Here is a 21,279-nt window from a genome sequence, read left to right as displayed (position 1 = left end):
TCCTGCTCAGCTCATAGCGCAGCGCTGAGAGGGGCTCTATGCTGTCATCCTTAGTCCTGAAGGGGAGAACAACATTTCTGGGTCACTGTTACTTCATGGTTAGGAGTGACTGCAGGGCACACAGGAATCTTGGGTCTCAGCTCTGTCACTTTATCCAAGTGCAGCAAAACATAAAGGGCCAAGAGAGTAGGTTTAGATGAGATACTGGGAAGGAATAGTTCCCAGTGAGGAGCTGAGGCTCTGGCACAGGGTGCCCAGAGCAGCTGTGGCTGCTCCATCCCTGGAGTGTTCCAGGTTGGATGGGGCTGGAGCAGCCTGGGCTGGGGGAAGGTGTCCCTGCCCAGGGCAGGGTGGCATGGGATGATCTTTAGGATCTCTTCCAACTGTTCTATATGACAAGTGATCTGCAAACCAAACCCACACTGACAGTGTCTATAAAGGCCTTTAAACTAATCTGGTTGTCTTTAATCCATAGCTGCCATGTGCAACTTTATTTCTTCTGTCAACTGCTAAAACAACCTTGTATGGAACTATTTCTAGGCAAATATGTTCTGTAAATCGTGTTTTCACCTCAATAATGTGTCCAAACTTTAAATTTCCAAAATTAAGCTAATGCTGATGAAATTGTAGCAGGATTTGGCTAATACAGCATGGCTTGACTTAATGTATATCCCAGCACCTGTCACACAGGGATCGAGGACCTTCATCAGCCTTTTCCAGGGCTCTTCAAAGTGCATTTAAATATGGAATACTTATATTGTATAGAGTTTGAAATGCATTTAAACACAGAATACTTAAATTATGTACAGTTTGGTTAGAAAGTTCTAATTCTAACTCCACAGAAGTAATAACGAACAGATTTCTCAGTGTTTGAGGACCTGTATGACCTTCCTTCACATGAAAACACCAGTTCCCAGTGTCTTACCATCTAACATCTGCTGCAGGTGAGGCAAAGATTTCACAGTGCAGGAAGGCACTGTAACCCACCACTGTAGCATAGTTTTCCCCATCTGAGGTCAGTATTAAGGGAGCAATATCTGCAGGAGAGAATGTAAGATGAGCAGCATTGCATTTCAGAACTGGAAAGAGAAATACTGTCCCTGCATCAACCCCTTCTCCAGCAAAGGCCAAAGGCTGAGGCACTTAATGGGAATTTCAGTGTTGTTTGGAACCAGTTGCACTGAGCTACTGAGCTCTCATAAGCTGCACTGGCAAAGGTAACAGTGATTGATTGCTGGACATGTCAGAAGTGAGCCATCAGTGTGCTCCAGGAGAGACAACAGGCCCAGTTCTGTTTCCTCTAGAGATGTTTTCTTATTAAATAAATTCCCATTCTCTCTTTCCTCAAAGCAGACTGAGCATCACAACTGAAATGGAAGATTAACAATACACAATAATTCAGAAACAGAGCTGTGGCCACAATTCAGCCCCCCAGTGGGTTTAGTACATCTGAATTCAAGTTTTTGAGCCCAGCTATGTTTTTAAAATAAAGAATATATCAAAGCTCATGAGTGCCTGTGATAAGCACATAATATTGCCTATGATAAGACTTGTTGCATTCAGTTGGACAATGTATTTCTGTATCTGGGGCCAATGCATGCAAGAAATAGGACATGAAGCCCAAGCTGTGCTGAAGATTCAGTCAGCACAATGGGACACTTGGCTTGTTAGATCTTTTCTCCTGGAGAGGAAAGGCCTAGGGGTACTCACTGAGAACGTTCACGTTGGCACTAGCAAGAATGGTGCCGTGCTTGTTGGTGGCCTCACACTGGAACACAGCACTGTCCTGCAGCTGCAGGTTGGTAAGGCTGATCTCCCTGGTAGAGATTCTCCCTCTGAAGGTCCTACCTGAAAAGACCCAAATCGTGTCAAGAGCTGGAAAAAGAACCACCACAACTGTGGGGTTAAGCCTCTCCTTACTGCCTGAAAGGCAAAGGCAAAGCACATCTTCAGGTTCAAACCAGGACCTTGTTCCATGTCTGAAGAGTGACTTGCAGAGTTGCCTTTGCCCACACTCCTGTGAAGAACTGAAGCCCCTGAAGACAGAGCTCCAGAGCACCAATTTCCAGTAAAATCCCCACAGAGACTTTCAAACGGTAGCAATAATAGTGCTGCACCAGGAGCAGGACCTGTGCTCCCCAGCCACTTTGTTTAGGAGCTTATTTGGGAGCACAAAGGAGCCCTCAATAAACTCTCCCAGACCTCCCAAAGACGGCAACGTTACGGGGTGAGGCCGAGGCAACACCTCACGGCTACCACCGCTCCACACCCTGCAGCATTCATCTCCGCTCTCTGAACAACCACTTCAAACATTAGCTGCATTAAGCAAAAAGCATTAATTCACATCTCAGCAGACAGCCGACGTGACATCAACCAGCGGGTTAGGATTTGTGGGGGTGCCACCAGCCAGCCCTGGCGGAGCAGGCTGGACCCTGCACGTACTCTCAATGGGCATCCCGTTGAGCTTCCACCGAATGCTTGGCTCGGGGCTGCCGACGGCTTCGCACAGCAGCACCAGGTTGGCTCCCACGCTGTAGACACCACCTTCAGGCTTCTTCAGCCACTGAGGAGGCTCTGCAAAGAGGGAACAGGATCAGTGCTGCAGCCTCAGGCTGACTCTGCTGCTGCCGTGGCCTCCAGGAGATGGCAAACACTGCTAACCCTTCTTGCAGCCCATCCTGCAGCTGAGTTGTATTCCTTGCAGCCCCACGTCAGGAAAGGTAAAACCAGCATCGGCACCACATCAGTCCTGTCCTTCAGACTCTCTGAGTGTCAGGGAGGGCGTGTAGAAATGAGCAGTGCTTATGCAAGTGGAAAACAAATGCAGGGGAAGGAGGGAAACCTGAACGGAGCGGCTATCCACACGGACCTTCAGACACAACTGTGGTTTATGAAATGAGGTGAGACTGTTCCAGCAATGCAGGCAAGATGCAAAGGTCCATCCAGCTCAAATCCCCTTTGCTAGGCACAAGGAAGCAGCTCCTAGTGCCTTGCCCAGGAGCAGATGATGGGCAGAGGAGCTCCACAATGCCGTGAGCTCCACGGCAGGACACGGCTCCACCTGCTCCTCCACCTGTGCTGAGGAAATGCACTGTCGTTTCTATATACTCTTTTTCCATCCTGTGTTCAGACCCCCTGACATACTTAGGAGCGGTGAAACACTTTCTGAGCACCTGAGGAGCGATGCAGAGGGGCTGCCCACAGGGTGGTGGTAGAGGCACAGCCATGTGCTGCTGCTTTCCCAGCTCTGCCAGGCAAACTGGGGAGCTCTGCGGAAACCCCTTCCCCTGCAGAGCAGCCCCTGAGCATCAGACACCCAAACTGCGTTGGAAAAGCACATCTATGTGGGAGGGAAGGGAACTGAGGGGGAGAAAAAAGCATTAATCTGATAAATGCTTCACTCTCTACTGACTGGATTCGGGACCCTGATTCTGCCTAACCTTGGGCAGCCTCAGACTGAAGTACAGCCTTGAATTCATCTTTATCCCCCTCCGAAAAGCAACAGACTTGGAGATTTTAATCCCAGCCCTGACATACCTGTGCTGGGCAGATCACTGGGTCTCCTTCCCCACGTGAAACAGGTGAGGTCATGTATGGGAAACCCAAGATTCATTAGTTAATGCTCATGAAACACTTTGAAGATTAACAGAGCTGTTGTCTGGTAATTGGTCTCCAGATGTTATCAGTGTGATATGCTAAACAAAGCATCGTTGCTCATAGCCACACAGATAGATTAAAAACTCACCCTGAAGTGTGATACACTTCCACACCCAGTCCAGCACTTCCACAGGAGGGAAGCCATGAAGAGACATGGCTAAGCAACATCTAAAGACTGAAGGAAAATTCAAGGCACTGAAGCTTATCTAAAATGATAAGATCTTCACATTTCCTTCACACAGAACAGATTTCTTCTACCACTTTGCTCACACAGTGCTGATTTGTCCTCCCTTAGTGACATGACCTCACTTGCTGTGCTTCCTGGTGTTCAGCTCCAGGAAAAACCTCTGGAAGCAGCAAAACATTTTGGTTTTGAAGATCTTTTCCCTTCTCTCTCTCTCATATATGTCATTATTTCAACACAGGTCAAAGGCGTGGAGGGGAAAATGTTTGTAACAAACCTGATCACATTGTTAGTTTGGGGTTTTTTCCACTCAAACTCTGTTCTTGAAACAGGGTATTTCCTTGTCTGGGGGAGGTGAGATACCAAGCACAGCCTGAGTCCAAACCACCTGATGGATCCCTTCCTATTGCCACCTGTGCAGTCTGGCAGTGTGTGCAGACACATTAGTCCACTGCTTTCCTTTCTCAGCATGGGAATTGCTGTGGATGCCCCAAGGAAGTGATGAGGCTTTGCCAAGTATGAAACATAATTTCACAGGCTGAAAGCTGAAGAAACTCTTTTCCACATGGCAGCTATGCTATACTACTTATGAGTGTAAAAAATAAAAGAATAACAAAATAGACACATAGTTTTTAGTCACTACAAAATGCTGTGGTTGGGTTCAAACAGTCAATCTGTGTGAGCAACATGGAATGGCAAATATTTCCGGGCATGATTAATCCTTTGTGGTAAGAATAATCAATGTGGAGCTCCTGGTTCAGGGATTTATGTCTTTATGTAAAACTATTGACAGGGTCAAAAAGAGAAAGGGTCTAAAGTGGGCTTCTAGTCCACCCTTCTGCAACAGAGCAGGACCATCTAAAACAGCCACAAGGGATTCAAACCTTCCCTCAGCCTCCCAGACTGCCTGTGGCAGGACTGTGCTTTGCCCATGACTAGCAGAAACCAACTCCTCCCTTGCTGCAATTTCAGTTTCTTGTATTTTATGAACCTTGTGGAGAACCTTCCATTCACCTGAAGGCTGTTCTGCATTCCCGAGATGTATCTGTTCCTAAATTCAACATTTCTATCAGCCTTTTTCTCTCCAATGCCATGATTTTGAGGTCTGTGACTACCCTCACTGCCTTCCCCTGAACTGCCTTGAGTTAACCTCAGCCCTGATGAAGTCCATGATGTAAATCTGCTAACATTAGGTGAGGCCTTATCAGTTCTCAGGAGTTTCTCTTACATCACCACTTTTCTTTACAGCTTCCAGCATGATCTTTGCTTTTTCTGCAGGATTAGTATTTCCAAGCTGTGTTCATCTTACCATCCAGTTTATCCTCCTGACTAGCCTAACCAGACACTTCCCACCCTGTGCTGATGAAGCCAGCTAGTGCTGCCTGGTGACAATTGCTTTGCACTTGTGCTTACTGAACCTCATCCTTTTTATTCCAGATCATTTTCCAATTTCTCAAGATCATTTCAAATTCCCACAGCTTCCCAAAGGCTGGAAATCCATCCCACTTCATGGGCATAAGCTTCAGCTGCAGGTACCACCTTGGGGCCCATGTGAAATTCCAGTGAAACACAGAGCTACATTTTGAGCCCAATTAAACCACCAAGTCCTGGTTCTGCCTCACATTTGTTTCCTCCATTTCATTTTTCTCTAGCTGCGTAATAAAAGTATTACAAGACACACCTGCAAAATCCTTTAGCTATTCCATCATTGCTACAATTAATCATTATATTGCAATATTTATTTCTACTGAGCACAGTATAAGAGCCTCAATCAAAATGAAGGGACCACTATGACAGTGTAAGATTTAGAGGTTATATGTGTATTTTCTACTTGTCTTGGTGGATTATACACAATAACCAAACAAGTATTTGAAATTAACACAATTTGTGGCCTTGCTTTGCTGCTTTTTCTCCCCACCTAATAATTCTCTCATTCTAATAGCAACAATGAGGGTTTTGTGCCTGCTCTGATGTTCCAGGCTACATCTTCCCTTGCAGAGAGAGATTAAAATGCTCAAACACTCCTGCAATTTGCTTGCTGATTATTTTCCTATGCTTGGTAATAATTGCCTGAATCTTTGCCCTCAGACTCAGTAGGATTAGTAACTGTGCTCCATGCAAATGTCATTAAAACTCTTGTTTAGAAGGGTGAGGTACTGGTTTGAAAGCCTCAGACACCAGAAACAGGCAGTGAAAAGCGACATAGTGCAGAAATGACAGCAAAATCCTGATCTGCATACCAGGCTGAGGATGGTTGCTGGCTAATAACACATAATTTCTCCTCTATATTTAATTCTCTCCCTTTGAGAAGAGCCTGTCAGGTGTGAGGAAACTACATCAGCACAACCTCCCTCAAACCCCCTGAAATTAATGCTCACTTCCCCCAGCTCTGCTCTGCCCTTGAGTGCTCACAGGAGTTCCTGCAAGAACGATGAACGTGTCCATCCCTGATTAATAACAGTGGCATTCACTGGGGAGAAACTGCAGAAGACACTGTTGGGCTCGATTTTCCCTTGCTATCCTGCATGTGAGGTGACTCCCAATAGGACAGAACTCCTGCTGCTGACAGCAGCCACCAGGAGTTACACGTGTGCAAAATCAATTGAATTGGAATTGCAGAAGCATTTTTGACATTGCGGTGGCTGGAATAGGATTATTTCCTTCTTTCCCTTTATTCTTTTAAAGTACTTTGTTAATTAACAGGAACAAAAATTTCCTGGGAAGTCTTCCTTCCTCTAGACTGGGGGAGAAGGAATTCAATATCCTAAACTGCTAAATCAATGTTATTTCTCTGGTATTTTATTTTTTTTGCAGCTCCTGCAATTTCTTTGAAGGATTTGATTTTTCCAGCCCGGAAAATCATAGCCAGATTGTTAAAATATTCAGCTACAGCAGAGATGCTCCAAACCATCTGGAATGATTTCTAGGAGTCAGCATTTCCCCTCCGTCGCAGCTGAAAACTTGCCATGCCCTGGTAATCCTCCTCTGCCACACTCCCAGGAAGGGGAAGAAGACTGAGGCACAAGGTTGTGTCAAGTGAATAAGGATAATTCATCACCCACTGGGAAAAAAGCCTTTTCCTCAGCTGATGAGTAAACTCCGAGCAGGTAGCTGGAAATGCCTTTCCTCCCATCAAACCCTGATGACCACGGAGTGAGCAGAAGCCCAGATGAACAGGAACTGTTGGCAGACTCTGACAGAGCAATCCTGCCTGAGATTTATTGTAGTTTTTAACTCTGCAGAGCAGAGCTGCAACATTATTCATCAGGAAAATGTTTTCACTGGGTTTTTCAGGTGTGCTTCAGGATTCTCATTTTGTAACTATTTAAGGGCAGAGAGTTGCAGTGGCAGGGAGAGCTCTTCCAGGCTCACTTGTCTCTGTGAAGACTCATCAGAGCTCTGCTTGGCTCCTGGGAAGAGCATCTCCACCTGCCTTGTGTGAAGGGCTCACACCTTCAGGGTGTGGGGGAGGAGAAGTGAGAAAGGATGCAAGATGCCTGGGAGGAAGGGATCTTGGCTGACTTTGTTACCGTGACACCTGCTAGAGCAACATGAATAAATGATGATCATATAGTGCATGAACACACCAGGTTCTCTGTTTTGCACAAGCACAAGGATCCAGCACTACCCTGATCATACCTCTGTGTGCTCATGCTCTGGGATTCACACACACACGAGGGTATGGCAAGCACAAATGTAACCCTAAAGCTACTTAGGAATGCTGCTAATATTGGTCATCCTCCCAGGCTGGGGTGGGAATAGGCCTTGGATACTCAGAGGGATGACAGAAAGAGTCATTTGAAACTGTTGACAAGGTGGAGATCGGTCACAGGTTAGACTTGATGACCTTAGAGGTCTTTTCCCATCTAAATGGTTCTGTGATTCTGTAAACAAGTAGTAGAAAGTCTGGGGGTTTTCCACTTTGTTTCACAAATATTATATTACTTCTCAGGGGTTACAGAAACCACTCTTAGCTCAGGTTGTCCCTATAAAGCATCATAGCAAGGGAGCACGTGAAGGAGGGGGAGGAGAGGGGTGATACCATGTCTGTCACTGCATTTTCAGTCCTCCCTAGGCATTCCCTTTTGGTAGAAGCCAGAGGGAACTGAGCAAAATGCACCTCAGTATAGCCATTTTCACATTCTTTTAGAGCAAGTAGAATAATTAGATCCTTTTGTCTGACATTCAGATGAATACAAGACATTTCATCAATATCTCTGCTTGAATAACTCACATCTTTGGAGTATTGAATCTGCTCATGTGTTTGTACTCCTGTTCACCACTTTGTAAAGGCTTCATGGTTCCGGGAAGAAATGCGTTATTTCTATTGTTTGGGGTTTTTTAAGCTGCCATTTTCTGTAAGCTTCCTAAAACTGCAACCTGGGTCCTTGACTAGCAAAAATTGATAAGAGTTGCTTGAATTCACACATTACATCAAGTCATATTAGCAAAGATCCTTATCCACTTCACTTTGACCACTTCTCTGTTCAAAATCAATAGGGTTAGTAAAGTATACTCAGTACCTTCCACATGAACATGGAACTCATGCTTTGCTCTCCCCATGGGGTTGCTTGCTGTGCACTGGTAGGTGCCTTCATCAGCTGCTGTCACTTGGTCTATCTTCAACGTTTTCCCAAAATTCTCAGTTTCTGGTTCGTCCTTGGGCATGTTCCCAGTGACCTTGACCCAGCTTAGATGAGGAGTTGGGCTGAAACAAAGAAAACCAGAAGATTTTGAGTGAAATACTAGGCCACTGCAATGCTTCATGTGACAGAGCTGCAGACCTCATCACTGTGTACAACTTCCTCACAGAAGGAAGTGGAGGGACAGCACTGGCAACTAGTGACAGGACCCAAGGGAATGGTCTGCAGTCATGCCAAGGGAAGGTTTAGGTTGGATATCAGGACAAGGTTGTTCCCCAGAGGTGTTTGGGCACTGAACAGGGTCAGGTTGGAGATCAGGACAAGGTTGTTCCCCCAGAGGTGTTTGGGCACTGAACAGGGTCAGGTTGGATATCAGGACAAGGTTGTTTCCCCAGAGGTGTTTGGGCACTGAACAGCTCCCAGGGCAGTGTCACAGCCCCAAGGGGACAGAGCTCAGGAGTGTTTGGCCAATGCTCTCAGGGTCATGGTGTGAGTCTCAGGGATGTCCTGTGCAGGGCAGGAGTTGGACTGGATGATCCTCATGGGTCCCTCCCAATTCTGATTATTCTGTGACTTCACACCTATGGGTTGTCAGCTGAAGTTTTCAGAGGCTTTTGAGCCTTTTTTAAACTCTGGGGCTAACTAGGAGTTTTGCTATAGACTACAATTAGCCTGTGCTCCTTCTTGATTTGGAGAATCCCCATGAGTAGGTTCTTCACCAGACCAAAGCACGAGGCTGCATTCCTTGTCTGTGCATTGGCCTGGACTGTGGGAGAGGAGACATTTCATCCTCCTCCGAAGGGCACTTGAGGACAGACAAGAAGGTGAAGTCTTCGTCAGAGTGACTTCACTCTGCCTGCTGACCAACCGCTGGCGGTGGCTGAAATGCTCTTTCCATCCCCAGAAAGCAAGCAGCAGTGCTGGACTGGGGACAGCCTGTTGTCTGCACGCTCCCAGCTGGAAGCTGTGACCCCAACTCCACACACCACGCACAGACACAGTGTCATATCTGCTTACTCTTGTGGCCATCTGTCACCATGGCTGAATGCCCAGGAATGAGCTCCTCAAACCCCCAGGTAGCCAGAAATTGTGGTTTTCCACGAGCAGTGAGCACAACTGGGCAAATATTCCCTGCAAGAGTCCTCGTCCTGCTCTAGTCCCACAGCCAGGCCCTGGGTCACCCCGTGCTGCCCTCAGCAATGCCTTCCTGACACTGCCATTGCTCAGAAGAGAAGCCTTCAAACCATGACAGATTGGAAATGGATTTCATTCCTATTCTGGAGTTGGTTGCCCCTGATTTTAGTGACTTGAAAGCTGCTTCCCTGCTTTGTGGGCATTTGGCAGGATGGATTGGCAGAGACAGAGGCAAAGCTGATCATTTTTCTGCTGGAAAGAGGAATTTTAGCAAATAAAAGTAACATTTTGGTCTGGATATTGCATGTTGCTGAAGGACTTCAATGCAAAGGTGTGTTCAGTGATCGGACACAGAAATACTCTGTACTCTTTCAAAAGTGACTACTTAAAAACCCGTTATGTTTGAATAACAATTTTTAAGAGTTTCCTGGAAAATTCTGCGTGAAATATAATTTTTTTTTTTAACCTTTCCCGAAGAAACAGAAAGACCTCTCTGGCTTTCTTTTCTTTATGCCATGTTAATTACCACATGAAAATTCATGTTTGAGGATTTCCAAGGTGATTTGCCTATGAAACAGCTTGAAAACCCAATAAGCTCACAGCTGTGGACCTGGGGAACTTTGTGGGCCTACAAATTAGCTTGATGGGGAGTGAATTAGATAGGGAGGTGTTGCAACAGGGAAGCAAAACTCACTGCAGATACTTGAAGTGAAGCCAACAGAGACAAGTAATTCACCTTCACATTGACAGAGTAGGGTTAGATTAGTTATTAGGAAGAAACTCCTCCCTGTGAGGTGCTGAGGCTCTGGCACAGGGTGCCCAGAGCAGCTGTGGCTGCTCCAGCCCTGGAGTGTTCCAGGTTGGATGGGGCTGGAGCAGCCTGGGCTGGTGGGAGGTGTCCCTGCCCAGGGCAGGGGATGGAACTAGATGGTCTTTAAGGTCCTTCCAACCCAAACCATTCTGCGATTCTGATTTATTTTTACAGTGAACACCTCCTCATCCTGGTATTCCTCCATCTTTAGTACATCCAGACCCACAATTCCACCTTGAGTAGCTTACTAACACAAATGCTGACAGCAATAACAAGCTTGAGGTACCTGTGCAGCACACAGCACCAAAGACACACACAGAGGAATGTGCCCAAGCAGAAAACATGGGACTGGAACCAAATCTGAGGTTTGCCCATTACTGTTAGTTCTAGTAGGATCAAACCAGCTGATTCCAGTTCTACATAGTCAGGGACTTTATTCCTTGACACACTCTCATCTGTGAGCACATCACAGAAGAAACACCCTTTGCATGGAAGTTCTGGCTGTTGAAAGCACAGAGAGCAGCCAGGTTCAATCTACACCTGTGCCAGCATCTCCCACTGCAACTGGGCTAGATGGACCACTGGCTTCCCTCAATGGCACATCCATTCCTTAATGGATGTCGTGTATGAAATCACTCAAGAACTTTACATCTAAAAACCCGAGATTAGACACCTGGAACAACCTGAATAACTTTTGATCATTGAACCAAAACTGAACTGGCAAAACTAGAAAAGAAACATTACAGGTTGTGAGTCAAAGCACAGGAACTGATGCTGATGTTTAGTTTCTCAACATCTCAAAAGTTCTAGTGAAAAAAGTTCAATAATAGGGTTTTTTCAATATAACAGTAGAAAGAATCAATACTTACCATATGATTTAATTACTTGTTTATAAGCTACAGCAAAACCCAATAAACCAGTGCTGAGTGTTAGCTCTGTGTTGCTTTAAACGGAGCACAAACACTCCACAAACAACTCTGCACAGGATTTCAAGTTAAAACTCTTGTATAGTTTGTAATATCACTTTTCCTTTGCTCATTTCTATTTCCAAAGGTGATTAAGTTTGTGCAGCATTGTGCATTACTCACAGCCCTTCAGCAATACACTCGAGGAGCAGGACACCTCCCTTGATGACAGTGACTGATGAGCTACTGCCAGCAGACTCAGGAGGGATCAGCAGTTTGGGTTTTCTTTCCTTGATAAAATTTGCTGCAAGAGAAAATAAAATAGAAGTTAGAGAGGAAACCTTTAAGCTTTTGCTTAGCCTTCAATAATGCCCCCAAACGTTGCTGCTGTCAGAAGGTTTCAGACATTGATTTGTATGTTTGCTTTTCTATTTATATGGTTGGAGACTAATCCAGGACACTTATTTCTCCTGATAAGAGCCAGAAGATAGGGACAGTACTAACAACAGGCAGCAGTGTTGATGAAACCCCTTTTCCTACAGCTTTATGTCCCATTTTCCATGCACTGTTCCTTCCTATCATCACCTCAGCCAGTCTGGGTACACTGGTCCTCCCAGTTGCTGATCTGGTCCACACCATCCTTCTTAGCACCTTTCTCCTGCATTGGCCCCATCGTCCTTTAAACCTCAGGCTAAATCCCATCTTTCCTGACTTGGACATCCCCCAGAACTGGTCTTCTTGCTACAATGATTAAATCTACACTAATAGAGATACAATTTGTAAGGAAACTGTTCAAATAATAAAACAAGATTGACCTGCATTTGATTTCAGCAGCCCATTTGTTCCAGGCTGCCAAACAAGGGTTTCCTGATGAAACACACAGAGAGTTCAATGACTGCCCAGTTCACATTACCAGAACAATTAGCACAGTAATGAATATGTCCCCAAATGGTAGTAGTTCTTCAAAAGAGTCAGTTATGGATGATTTGGTAAAAGACCATACATATCTCTTGGACTATTTCTCTTTTTTTTTTCCCTCCTCTTGCTTTGTATCTCTCCAAATCTGTGTCCCAAGTGCCCTGAGCTGCAGGAACACTCTGATGCCTCTGGATACACTCTCACATTTCCCATCTGCCCTCCACCTCCAGCTGCCAAAGACAGGCAGTTCCCCTTTTCACCAGGAGTTCAGACATCACTGCAAGGGAAAAACTGGGTTTGGAGTGTGTGTCACTCTGTGCAAGCTGTTTGTTCTGCTCATAAGGTTTACCCTCCATGGGCAAAGCCTTGAGGACTGATGAGTGTTCTGAGTTACCCATCCTCCAAACACTCGAGGAGAATCCCCTTTTCAGGAACCTCAGCAAAACAATCTCTTTCAGGATGTTCAAATTGGGCATTTCAAAAAAACCAGAGGCTTTCAAAAGCGATTTAACCAAAGAAATCAGAGTCAAGAGCTAAAGGCAAAACCCGAGGCTCATTTTTATGTATTTTAAACAAAATCAGCCAGCTGAAGAATTGCAGGAATAGCCACAAACTGCTTTCTGGCTTATCCACACTGTCTGCATAAACCTCAGCAGGATATTCTCAGGATATGGTACAGAGAGAGGGCACACAAAGGCTGGGATGATGGGAATCCTCGGGGCGAGGAGCGTTTTGCTGCAGTGCTTACCTGTGGTGAGCAACAGTCAGGGCAACATCCAGCCAGGGAGAATCACCTACCATGTACCACGAGCTGTATGTACACAGGGACAACTAGTACAGAGCCCCCAAAGCTCTGTAAATCCACACCTTAAACTCATCCCGGGGCAATGCAGCCCCAGGGTGACCCTTTGGCCACGAATTCATGTAGTCACACTGCAGCTACCTAATCCCAGAGTCTTCTTAGCTGCCAGAAAAAGATTTGGAGCATCCAGCTCTGACTGCTGCTCTGAACTGATAACACAAGAAACACAAGACATCATCCTCCTCACTTACACCATGTTATGGAGCGTGAATGTTCCTTTCTCAAGTAAGAGAAGTACCTTTTTCATTTGAAACCCTGCAGATTTCTGTCAAAAACCACGAGATGAGCAAATTGTCCTCCATGGACCACTTAAATCCATCCCATCCCAATCAAAAGGCTTTTGTGATCTGGTTTTTTTCCCCCATCTCACATTTCATCTCAGCTGGTGGATTGTCAGTTTAAAGACTAGAGAACAGATGCATTCAACTCACCCTTAGTAACAGCAGCGTTAGGTGAGGCTGAGTCATTAGCATGCTTTACTGAAATAAATAAAAGTGACAACCAAACACAAACATGCAGGAGTGAGACAGAATCCAAAGGAACAATAAATCAACCAAAAAAACAAACTCAGGCTCGTTCCCACCCCCCAGTTTCTGCCATGAAAGAAAGGAACAAAGGAAAACAGAAAGGAAAGCAACAGATGAACAACAAATTTTGGAAGATATAACAAAAAATCTTCAATGATGTGTGTTATTCCTGGGTGCTATAATCAATATTTGATCCTAGTGGAAGAAAAAGTCACTAAATCCTAAGTAGCCATTACGAAGAAATGTGATAAAATTTATCCATTCTCTTGTTTCTTACTGCTTAATATTTTTTCTATGCATATTTTCAATCCAGTCCCTCCACAGGGACTTGGCACAGAGTGGAATGGACACTCTCATGCTGAGTTTACTAAACCCTGTGAGTTTATGCCTCTCATTCTTGGAATGGAAATGGAAAATGCCTTGTGTGTCACTGCTGATGCTCAAGGCTGCCTGGAAAGCCCTGGAAACCACCCTCCTTCCTATCACATTGCTGCAGCTGGACCAGGCCATGCCCAGGGATGATGTGGCCACATAAAGTCCTCAAAACCCAGTGAAATCCCATCTGTCAGTGACTTATAGGACTGCAAGAGAAGCAGACTACCCTAAAGCATCTTCAGATTTCACTGTGGGGAGAACAGGAGGAAGAATGAGGCACTTTGGGGGTCCGAGAGCTGCAAAAAGCTTTTATCAGTGATTTCAGCCCTTAGAATAAGGTTAATAATGCAGGAAATAAGCTCAGTAACATGCCCTTTCTTGGGAGAGGATCTTAGCAGAGGCACAGGGCACACATCTGCATGCACTGATGCCTGGAGAGTTCAAAAAGCAACAAGAAACAACTGCTCATGTCCAGACTTACACCGGGAAACCTTTAGAGTCATTGGCATTTTTTGTACGATCGTCCTCAACCTTGGAAATGCTGCAAAGCAACAGTAATCACTTCTGCTGTCATTTTCCTCCACATTCGCAAAGTAGAGATCTCCCTTAAGGCTCATGGAGACTCTTTCATCTTGTGGAATGTGCTGCAAATCTAGGAAGAGCAAATAATTGTGAGCTGGTAATGACACTGAGCTGTTTCACCACTGTGACTGCTAATGCTTCCCTCTCATCTGTTGCCTTCCACACACAGACACAGAATGGAACTGGGATGCAAAAGAGGCAGAAAAAGCAGCACAACCCAAGGGTTGTTTATCCATTTTCCGCACAGAATTGATAATAAATAGCTTTATAGAAATATATATACCTATATGTAACACAGATGAAACTGAGAGGGAAATAGATAATTGATTGATAAGGATAATATGATTATTATCCTTAGGTCCTTGAAACATCATAGATTAATACGATTATTATCCTTAGATAGATCCTTAGAATATCACAGACTGATAAGGATAATATAATAAATTTATAAGGAAAAATTATAACAGTAAAATACTCAGGACAAAGTTCTTGCTCAGGTGAAAGGAAATTTTCAGCACCTCTCCCTAATAAAAAGGCTTGGAATGAAGATACAGAGGTCACCACTGAGAGATGTTCACCTCAGCCATTCTCCCAAGCCCTTTGCCCTTCTGGAGCTCCAGATTAGAGCAGGGGAGGGTTTGTATGAGCTCAGGTGCTGCAGTGCCTCGTTATTTCCCCAGCCAAACACAGGTCTGTGCTCAACAGGCATGTCAGGGGCAGAGGGGCTGCCAGGGGAGATCACAGGTTTCATGTGGCACCTTGTCCCTGCAGGTACTTGGTCAGCAACCAAAACAAATCCTTCGTGCCACGAAGGCAAACCCGAGTTCCTTTGCTTCAAGTGCCAGAAATAGCTGTAGAACACAAGTGCTGCAGAATAACAGGAGAGAAACCCACAAGGAGCTAATTATATATACCTGAGGATTGTTTTGGCCTTAGTATCATAAATCAACCCCTAGTTTAGGAAAAGAGGAAAGCAGAAACAAGGTATTGGCACATGATATCCTCTCTCCTGGAAGCGCAGGAGTCCTCATTACTGGCACACTCATTTGCTGATATATAAGCTTTCTGATCTCTCATATTTAATCATATGTTGTGCCAATGCACTGGACAATTTCATTTTGTGTCCTGTAAAACCAGAGCTCCCTTCCCCATTTTTCAATTTCAATCCAAATCTTTCTCCCAAGCACTTGCACAATTATAGCTTTGGGATCTGTAACGAACCTGCTCTAGAAGACAAATGCTTTCAGGCTCCTCTTATGGATTGTGTAAAAACAGTTCACTTACCAATATTCATCCAATAGATATGCAGAGGTGGAATTCCTTTTGGGGGGTTACAGTGCAAAATCACAGAATCCCCATGCTCTACATCCAGAGGCTCAATTTTTTCTTTGGGAAATTTTGGTACACCTGGACAAATGCAAAGAAATTCCTCTTTTATTTGTATCTTTGAATTTTTGCCTTTTGCTTCACCCTTGATATAGTTCCTAATGAAATATTTACCTTAACATCACCCTTTAGTTACTGCTGTTATTTACAAAGTGGTACAGAGTAATGATGTATTTTACTCAGAGCAGGAATCGCTTCATTCAGGGACACTCAGAGTAGGGATCCTTTCATTCACAAAGTGCACAGACCATGGAGTTGAAAACAGGCACTGATTGGGGATGTTTACCACTTGTTTGTGATGTCCATGTGCTTTGCTTAGGTTTGTTTTAAAACATTTCTTTTCTTACACTTTCTGTAGCTGCTTTGTTTGTACTGTCTGGAAGGGACAATTCAGAGCCACACAGAGCTGCAGCCTGAAGCCAAGCCTGGCATCAAGGACTGTGCACTGATGGGTCCCCAGCTGTCCCGGGAGTTCAGAAACCAATCTGGGAGTGCACAATGTTCTGGGAAGTGTTGGCTAGAAAGTGTTTCCCAAGAAGCCACTGCAAGTCAATGCAGGTGAGCACACCCATCAGGGCAGCTATTCCACCTCATGCCTGGAGCTGCCCCAATTGTCTCTACAATCAGATAAAGCAGAAAGCTGTTTTCAAGCCTGTGTTGCCTCCTCATCCCCTCAGGTGTGAAATCTCAGCTGTGCAGACCTGCAGAGTTTCTCAGCAGGCTCGGGATGCAGAGAGAGGCTTGGCACAAAGCAGAGAGCAGTGCACAAGGGCTGCACTAGTTGGGCTTAAATATAGGTTACTACAGGTCAAATATAGGTTAATATAGGTTAAATAGGTTGCTTGATCACCCAAAGTTTAAGCACCACCAGTTTAATCACTGATGCCAGCAAGCTGTGCAAAGCCTGACCCATGCTTGGCACACTTGACCAACCTGGGCAACTTTGGCAGCCCAAAATGCCACTGGAGCACATCTGAGAAGAGAGAGAGCAGAGCTGGGCTGGAGCTCATCCCAAGGCAGCACTGGGAGGCTGAAGCTCGGAGACTATCCCAAAGAAACTAGTGTGCAAAATGGAACCACTCCTTAAAGGAATTTAGCTCAGTTTTAGGGCTGACACTGGCTCCTGCTTTCATTTCAAGGCAAGTTCCAACTGGCAAAAGCTTCAGCTCAGGCAACTGCATTAACCAGCAAAATGAACAGCAATTAAACAGCAAAGGACTCTGCAGAGTCAAACTGGCACAGCAAATACTACCACCTTGGTGTTCAAGTCATGACGAGGAACTGCGATAGCAACTAAACAACTCCAGCCACCGGTGCCCAGCAGCTCTGCAGGTTATCTGCAGCATCTCTGCAGGAGGGTGAGAAACCAGGGACTCTGAGGAGACTCTGCAGTCACAGGATCAGCAAACATCAAAAGAAGCAATCAGCAGAGTGCTGATTGCATGAATGCAGATGGAGCAGAGATTCTATCTCCAGTAGAATTATTAATATATTATGAATTCTTAGGAGAGGCAAAACAGAGCTAATGAGCATCACTCACTCTGCAGGGGAAATTTCAGGTAACAAAGGGAACTCTGTATACAAATCCAGTATGTTCAGTGACCTATACTGGCAAATACATCTGCTGACTGCAGAGGAATATTTTCTAGTAGGGAAAAGCCAATTTCTTGATCTAAAGCTGATTTCTTCCCCAAAGCACAGCACTCTCAACAAAACTTTAAGCTGTATCAAGTGAAGGATAAGGGATTTCTGCCTAAACCAAACAGACCAGCAAAGAGACTGATAGTGGGATCCCTTATCTAGGACATTGGAAACTTGTACAAACCCATTTTTTGCCTTATTTGACACAGTTAAAACTGGGTCTCCAACACCCCAGGTGGGAGCCATAACCACTGGCCTTCTCAGTCAATTTCTGTAGCAAATAATTACAGAATTATACCAAAATACAGCAAATCTCACCAGGAGACAGTGAAAAGTCATGGTCTTAGTGTCATTAGCTGGTAGCACATTCATCTGCACTGCATGGCCCAGATGTTTGCATCTGGACTTCACCAGGGATGCAATTTGACCTCAAAGTCCTCCACCTCAAACAATACTTGAGCCACAGGTGGTCAGGGCTTCTGGGTTCTTCTGTGCTGTTCTGTTTGGCTTAGCTCACCATGAAAAACATTGAAAAACTTGATTTTTTTCCCCCTCATCATGCATAACTTGAGAGAGAAAAACTCAATTTCATTACAAATTCCTGAGGCAAACCTTCTGACGAGGATATTTTCTTGCTCGGGTCCCATTGGTCTCAAAGACTGGAATACTAGCTAAGTCATGATTTATTAAAAATAAGAAGGTACAGTCACATTAGACTCTGGCTCTTGCACATCAGCCTTCAGCACCTACAAGCAGCCAATATTTTGGGTTTTTTCCCCCCAGTGTTCCTATGTTCTAATTAGGGGATATTCCAGACTCAATCCATCCTGATTTGTGGCTGATCTTGAGAGCATCAAAGCTGAATTCAGCTCCACAGTATCACACAAGGCCAATTGTGCCACGAGTGCTTCATGCCGTCCGGAGCTCTCGAGGTAGCACGTGGACACTGTCAGATTCACAGCCAATTGATGTCTTTGCAGTGACACCATTAAAACTGTCATGTCAATCTTTCATGCACACACAGATGTGCTGAGAGGGAGCAGAGACTCCAGCACAGCTCTGAGTGCTGCCTCTCACACATCTACCACACAGGGAGAACAACTTCAGTTAAGGACTCTGAGAGCCTTGCTTTAGTGGCAGCAGGATGACTCTTGCAGCACACACAACCCAGTGGCAAGGTGAAACAGCCACAGGGAAGATAAAACCTGCACACCTGACTTCTGACATGAACGTGTCTCCTTAAAACCCACTGGGACACCTGAAGTTCTCAAAACACTCTTGGGAAAGGCTTTGCTGCCCAAGTGTTTTTCCCTGACCAAGCTGGACTGTGACTGCTCAAAAAAGTGAATTAAAGTGCTTTGACAGTGTTTGAACCATGGAAGACTGTCAGTGTCCAGAGTCACCCGTGCAAGAAGCCAAGCTCTGATTAACCCCTGGGGTGGCTCGGAGTTTAATGACTGAGCAGTACTTGATGCAAAGCTGAAGCACCACTGGAAAATTAGGGTGGCTGAGAGAAAATTCAGAAGAGTCTGAGACCTCCCTCCTCCTCCTTATCTGTTCAGAAAATGCAGCATCTCAGCAAAAAGCAAACAGGAGGGAGACCAGAACAATGCAATATAAAGTGTATATTTGCAGTATGGTTTCAGAAATACAACAAACAGCCCAACATACCTCGGGATCTGAAACAGGACTTACAGTCCCTGACCTCCCCACCTGCACTGAATGCAGCTTGGGAAGCTTCTAGTGCTCATCATTGATATTTTGAGCCATGGAGCACGAGCAGCAATTAAATCTACAATTTTCCTTGCGGCCTCCGAACTGTTTATGAGCCACGATCCTGCTTATTTACGGCTTTGTTAATCACTGCATTCAGCTGAAGACTTAGTCTGGCTGCCAGGAGGATTGTGGCTCTGTCCACTCACTCCCACGAATGGGTAGTGGATTCAGTGACAGTCTTTTTGCTCTGTAAATCTCTCTATCACCTCTCCCAAATGATAGTCACTGGCAACAGACTGATCCCAATGATTCAGATGGCTAGTAAAATTCTCATAGGTAAAGGACACTGGCTTAGGGGCCAAGAGGTTTCAATTTCATTCCAATCACCTCAGGGTCTCAGTGAGTTACTCTCTTTTGCTTTCTCTTCCATAAAGGCTGCTCTGAACACCATCACAAAGCGGGTTACTGATACCTTTATTTCAGTATCAGCTCAATGTCTTGCGCTGATTACCCAATATTCACCCCTGGGGTTCTGAATATTAACACAGGTTTGGCTCTCTTTGGGAATTCCAGGACCACCATCACTGGCAGAGCACAGGTTGCCACTAGACAATTTTGTGTTCAGGCTGTATTTCCTTCCTCACATCTTTGGTTTTTGGAGCAGCAGCTTTAGAAACTCTGAGCATAAATCTTAGCACAGCCTAGCATGAAGAGTCTTTTACACCACAGTTAATTAAAGAAGTTTAAACTGTACTTCTTCTCCTTCCTCTGGCATTGGGCCTGGTCAGTAATTCAAGCTCCAGATTCCCTAAATACAGGAGGAGCTGAAGTCTCTGTTCTCACCATTGAAATTCACTTCCATGCTGCCCGTACCTTGGAACAATCTGGGCTTTGTTAGAGATGCAAACAGATCACCATCCTCAGACCCCATTCTTCCCCTCTCTCCTTACTGTCACCCTATATAGGGGAGGTGTGGTATTTCTTTATGGAGGTGAGATTTAGTGCTCATTTCTGCTGACATTTCTATTGCTTTTCTGGAATGACTACTGTGAGTAAACACTCTTTTGTTCTCCTTTTCAGCAGCAACCTTACAGACTCAGTGTTCAGCCTCTGCAGTGTAAATGGAACTTATGAAAGCAAGTGGCCTGCTCTGACTCACTGGGGCTTTCTTCACTTCATTGGCACAGTGACTTGCCAAGTAGCTTACATTTTCCTTGAATACAGCTGGCACAGCTCTGCCACCTCTGCATCACTGTGGTGAATGCATGGAGTGATCTCACATGTACCAGTCTCTGCTTCAAAACCTGGGGGTGAATAGAGGTAATTTATCCCCAACTCTTGTGTGTCACTGATTGCCTGATTTACAGCAGAGCTGTGCACCAGCAGCTCTTTCACTTGGGCACAGTTGTAGGCCATCCAGCACTTTAGAAAATCAAAGGTGTCTTCTATCCCTCTCTGAATCCTGATTTAATTTGCAGCACCTACATTGCACCATTACATGAAAGAACTGAGGGCAGGAGAGTGCTATTAACAGCAAATGTGCCTTACAAGATGTGTGAGTTGGGTAAATCCCTCTAATATATTATCTGTACCATGTGTTTATTTTCTGCGTTTAGGACTTTGCATATATTAACTCTAAAATTCCTCTTGCATTTGCTAACAACCATGTTTGTAACGTCTCAAAGAATTTGGTGCTAAATACTCTCAGTGTATTTATTATCCACTTCAGCTACACAGACAATTTTTCATTAAAAGTAAAAAATCCCTGCCCTGTGAACAGATTCAGTAAGCCCAAATACACACATCAACTCCTGTTTTTCATTTTAAGCATCTTTTTCAGTTGAGTAGCAATGGAGTATCAGAATTCTCTGCTGCTGCAGGTGACAGACCTTCACTGAAACATAGTTTCACAGAATGTGAAGGGCTTGGAATGGAGCT

General features: G+C 44.9%; 1 protein-coding gene across 1 annotated transcript in view; it reads right to left on the bottom strand.

Moving 5' to 3' along the window:
* The window catches only part of LOC103804650 (neural cell adhesion molecule L1-like protein), a gene marked incomplete at both ends in the record, with an annotated part of 17,757 nt that extends 1,752 nt beyond the window's left edge, over window positions 1–16,005 (bottom strand). Inside the window, 10 exon segments of the mRNA XM_009077263.1 lie at window position 1; window positions 3–56; window positions 926–1,037; window positions 1,711–1,848; window positions 2,443–2,574; window positions 8,365–8,549; window positions 11,518–11,638; window positions 13,546–13,593; window positions 14,498–14,668; window positions 15,883–16,005. The exon segment at window position 1 is cut by the window's left edge and continues 109 nt beyond it. Coding sequence (XP_009075511.1) covers window position 1; window positions 3–56; window positions 926–1,037; window positions 1,711–1,848; window positions 2,443–2,574; window positions 8,365–8,549; window positions 11,518–11,638; window positions 13,546–13,593; window positions 14,498–14,668; window positions 15,883–16,005 — 1,085 coding nt within the window.
* Window positions 16,006–21,279: the final 5,274 nt, after the last annotated feature.

This window comes from Acanthisitta chloris, unplaced genomic scaffold, assembly GCF_000695815.1.
Source record: "Acanthisitta chloris isolate BGI_N310 unplaced genomic scaffold, ASM69581v1 scaffold39906, whole genome shotgun sequence".
In the NCBI taxonomy this organism is placed as follows: Eukaryota; Metazoa; Chordata; class Aves; order Passeriformes; family Acanthisittidae; genus Acanthisitta; species Acanthisitta chloris.
The sequence above is the reverse complement of the archived record's forward strand: the minus strand, read 5'-3'. Positions and strand labels throughout refer to the sequence as shown.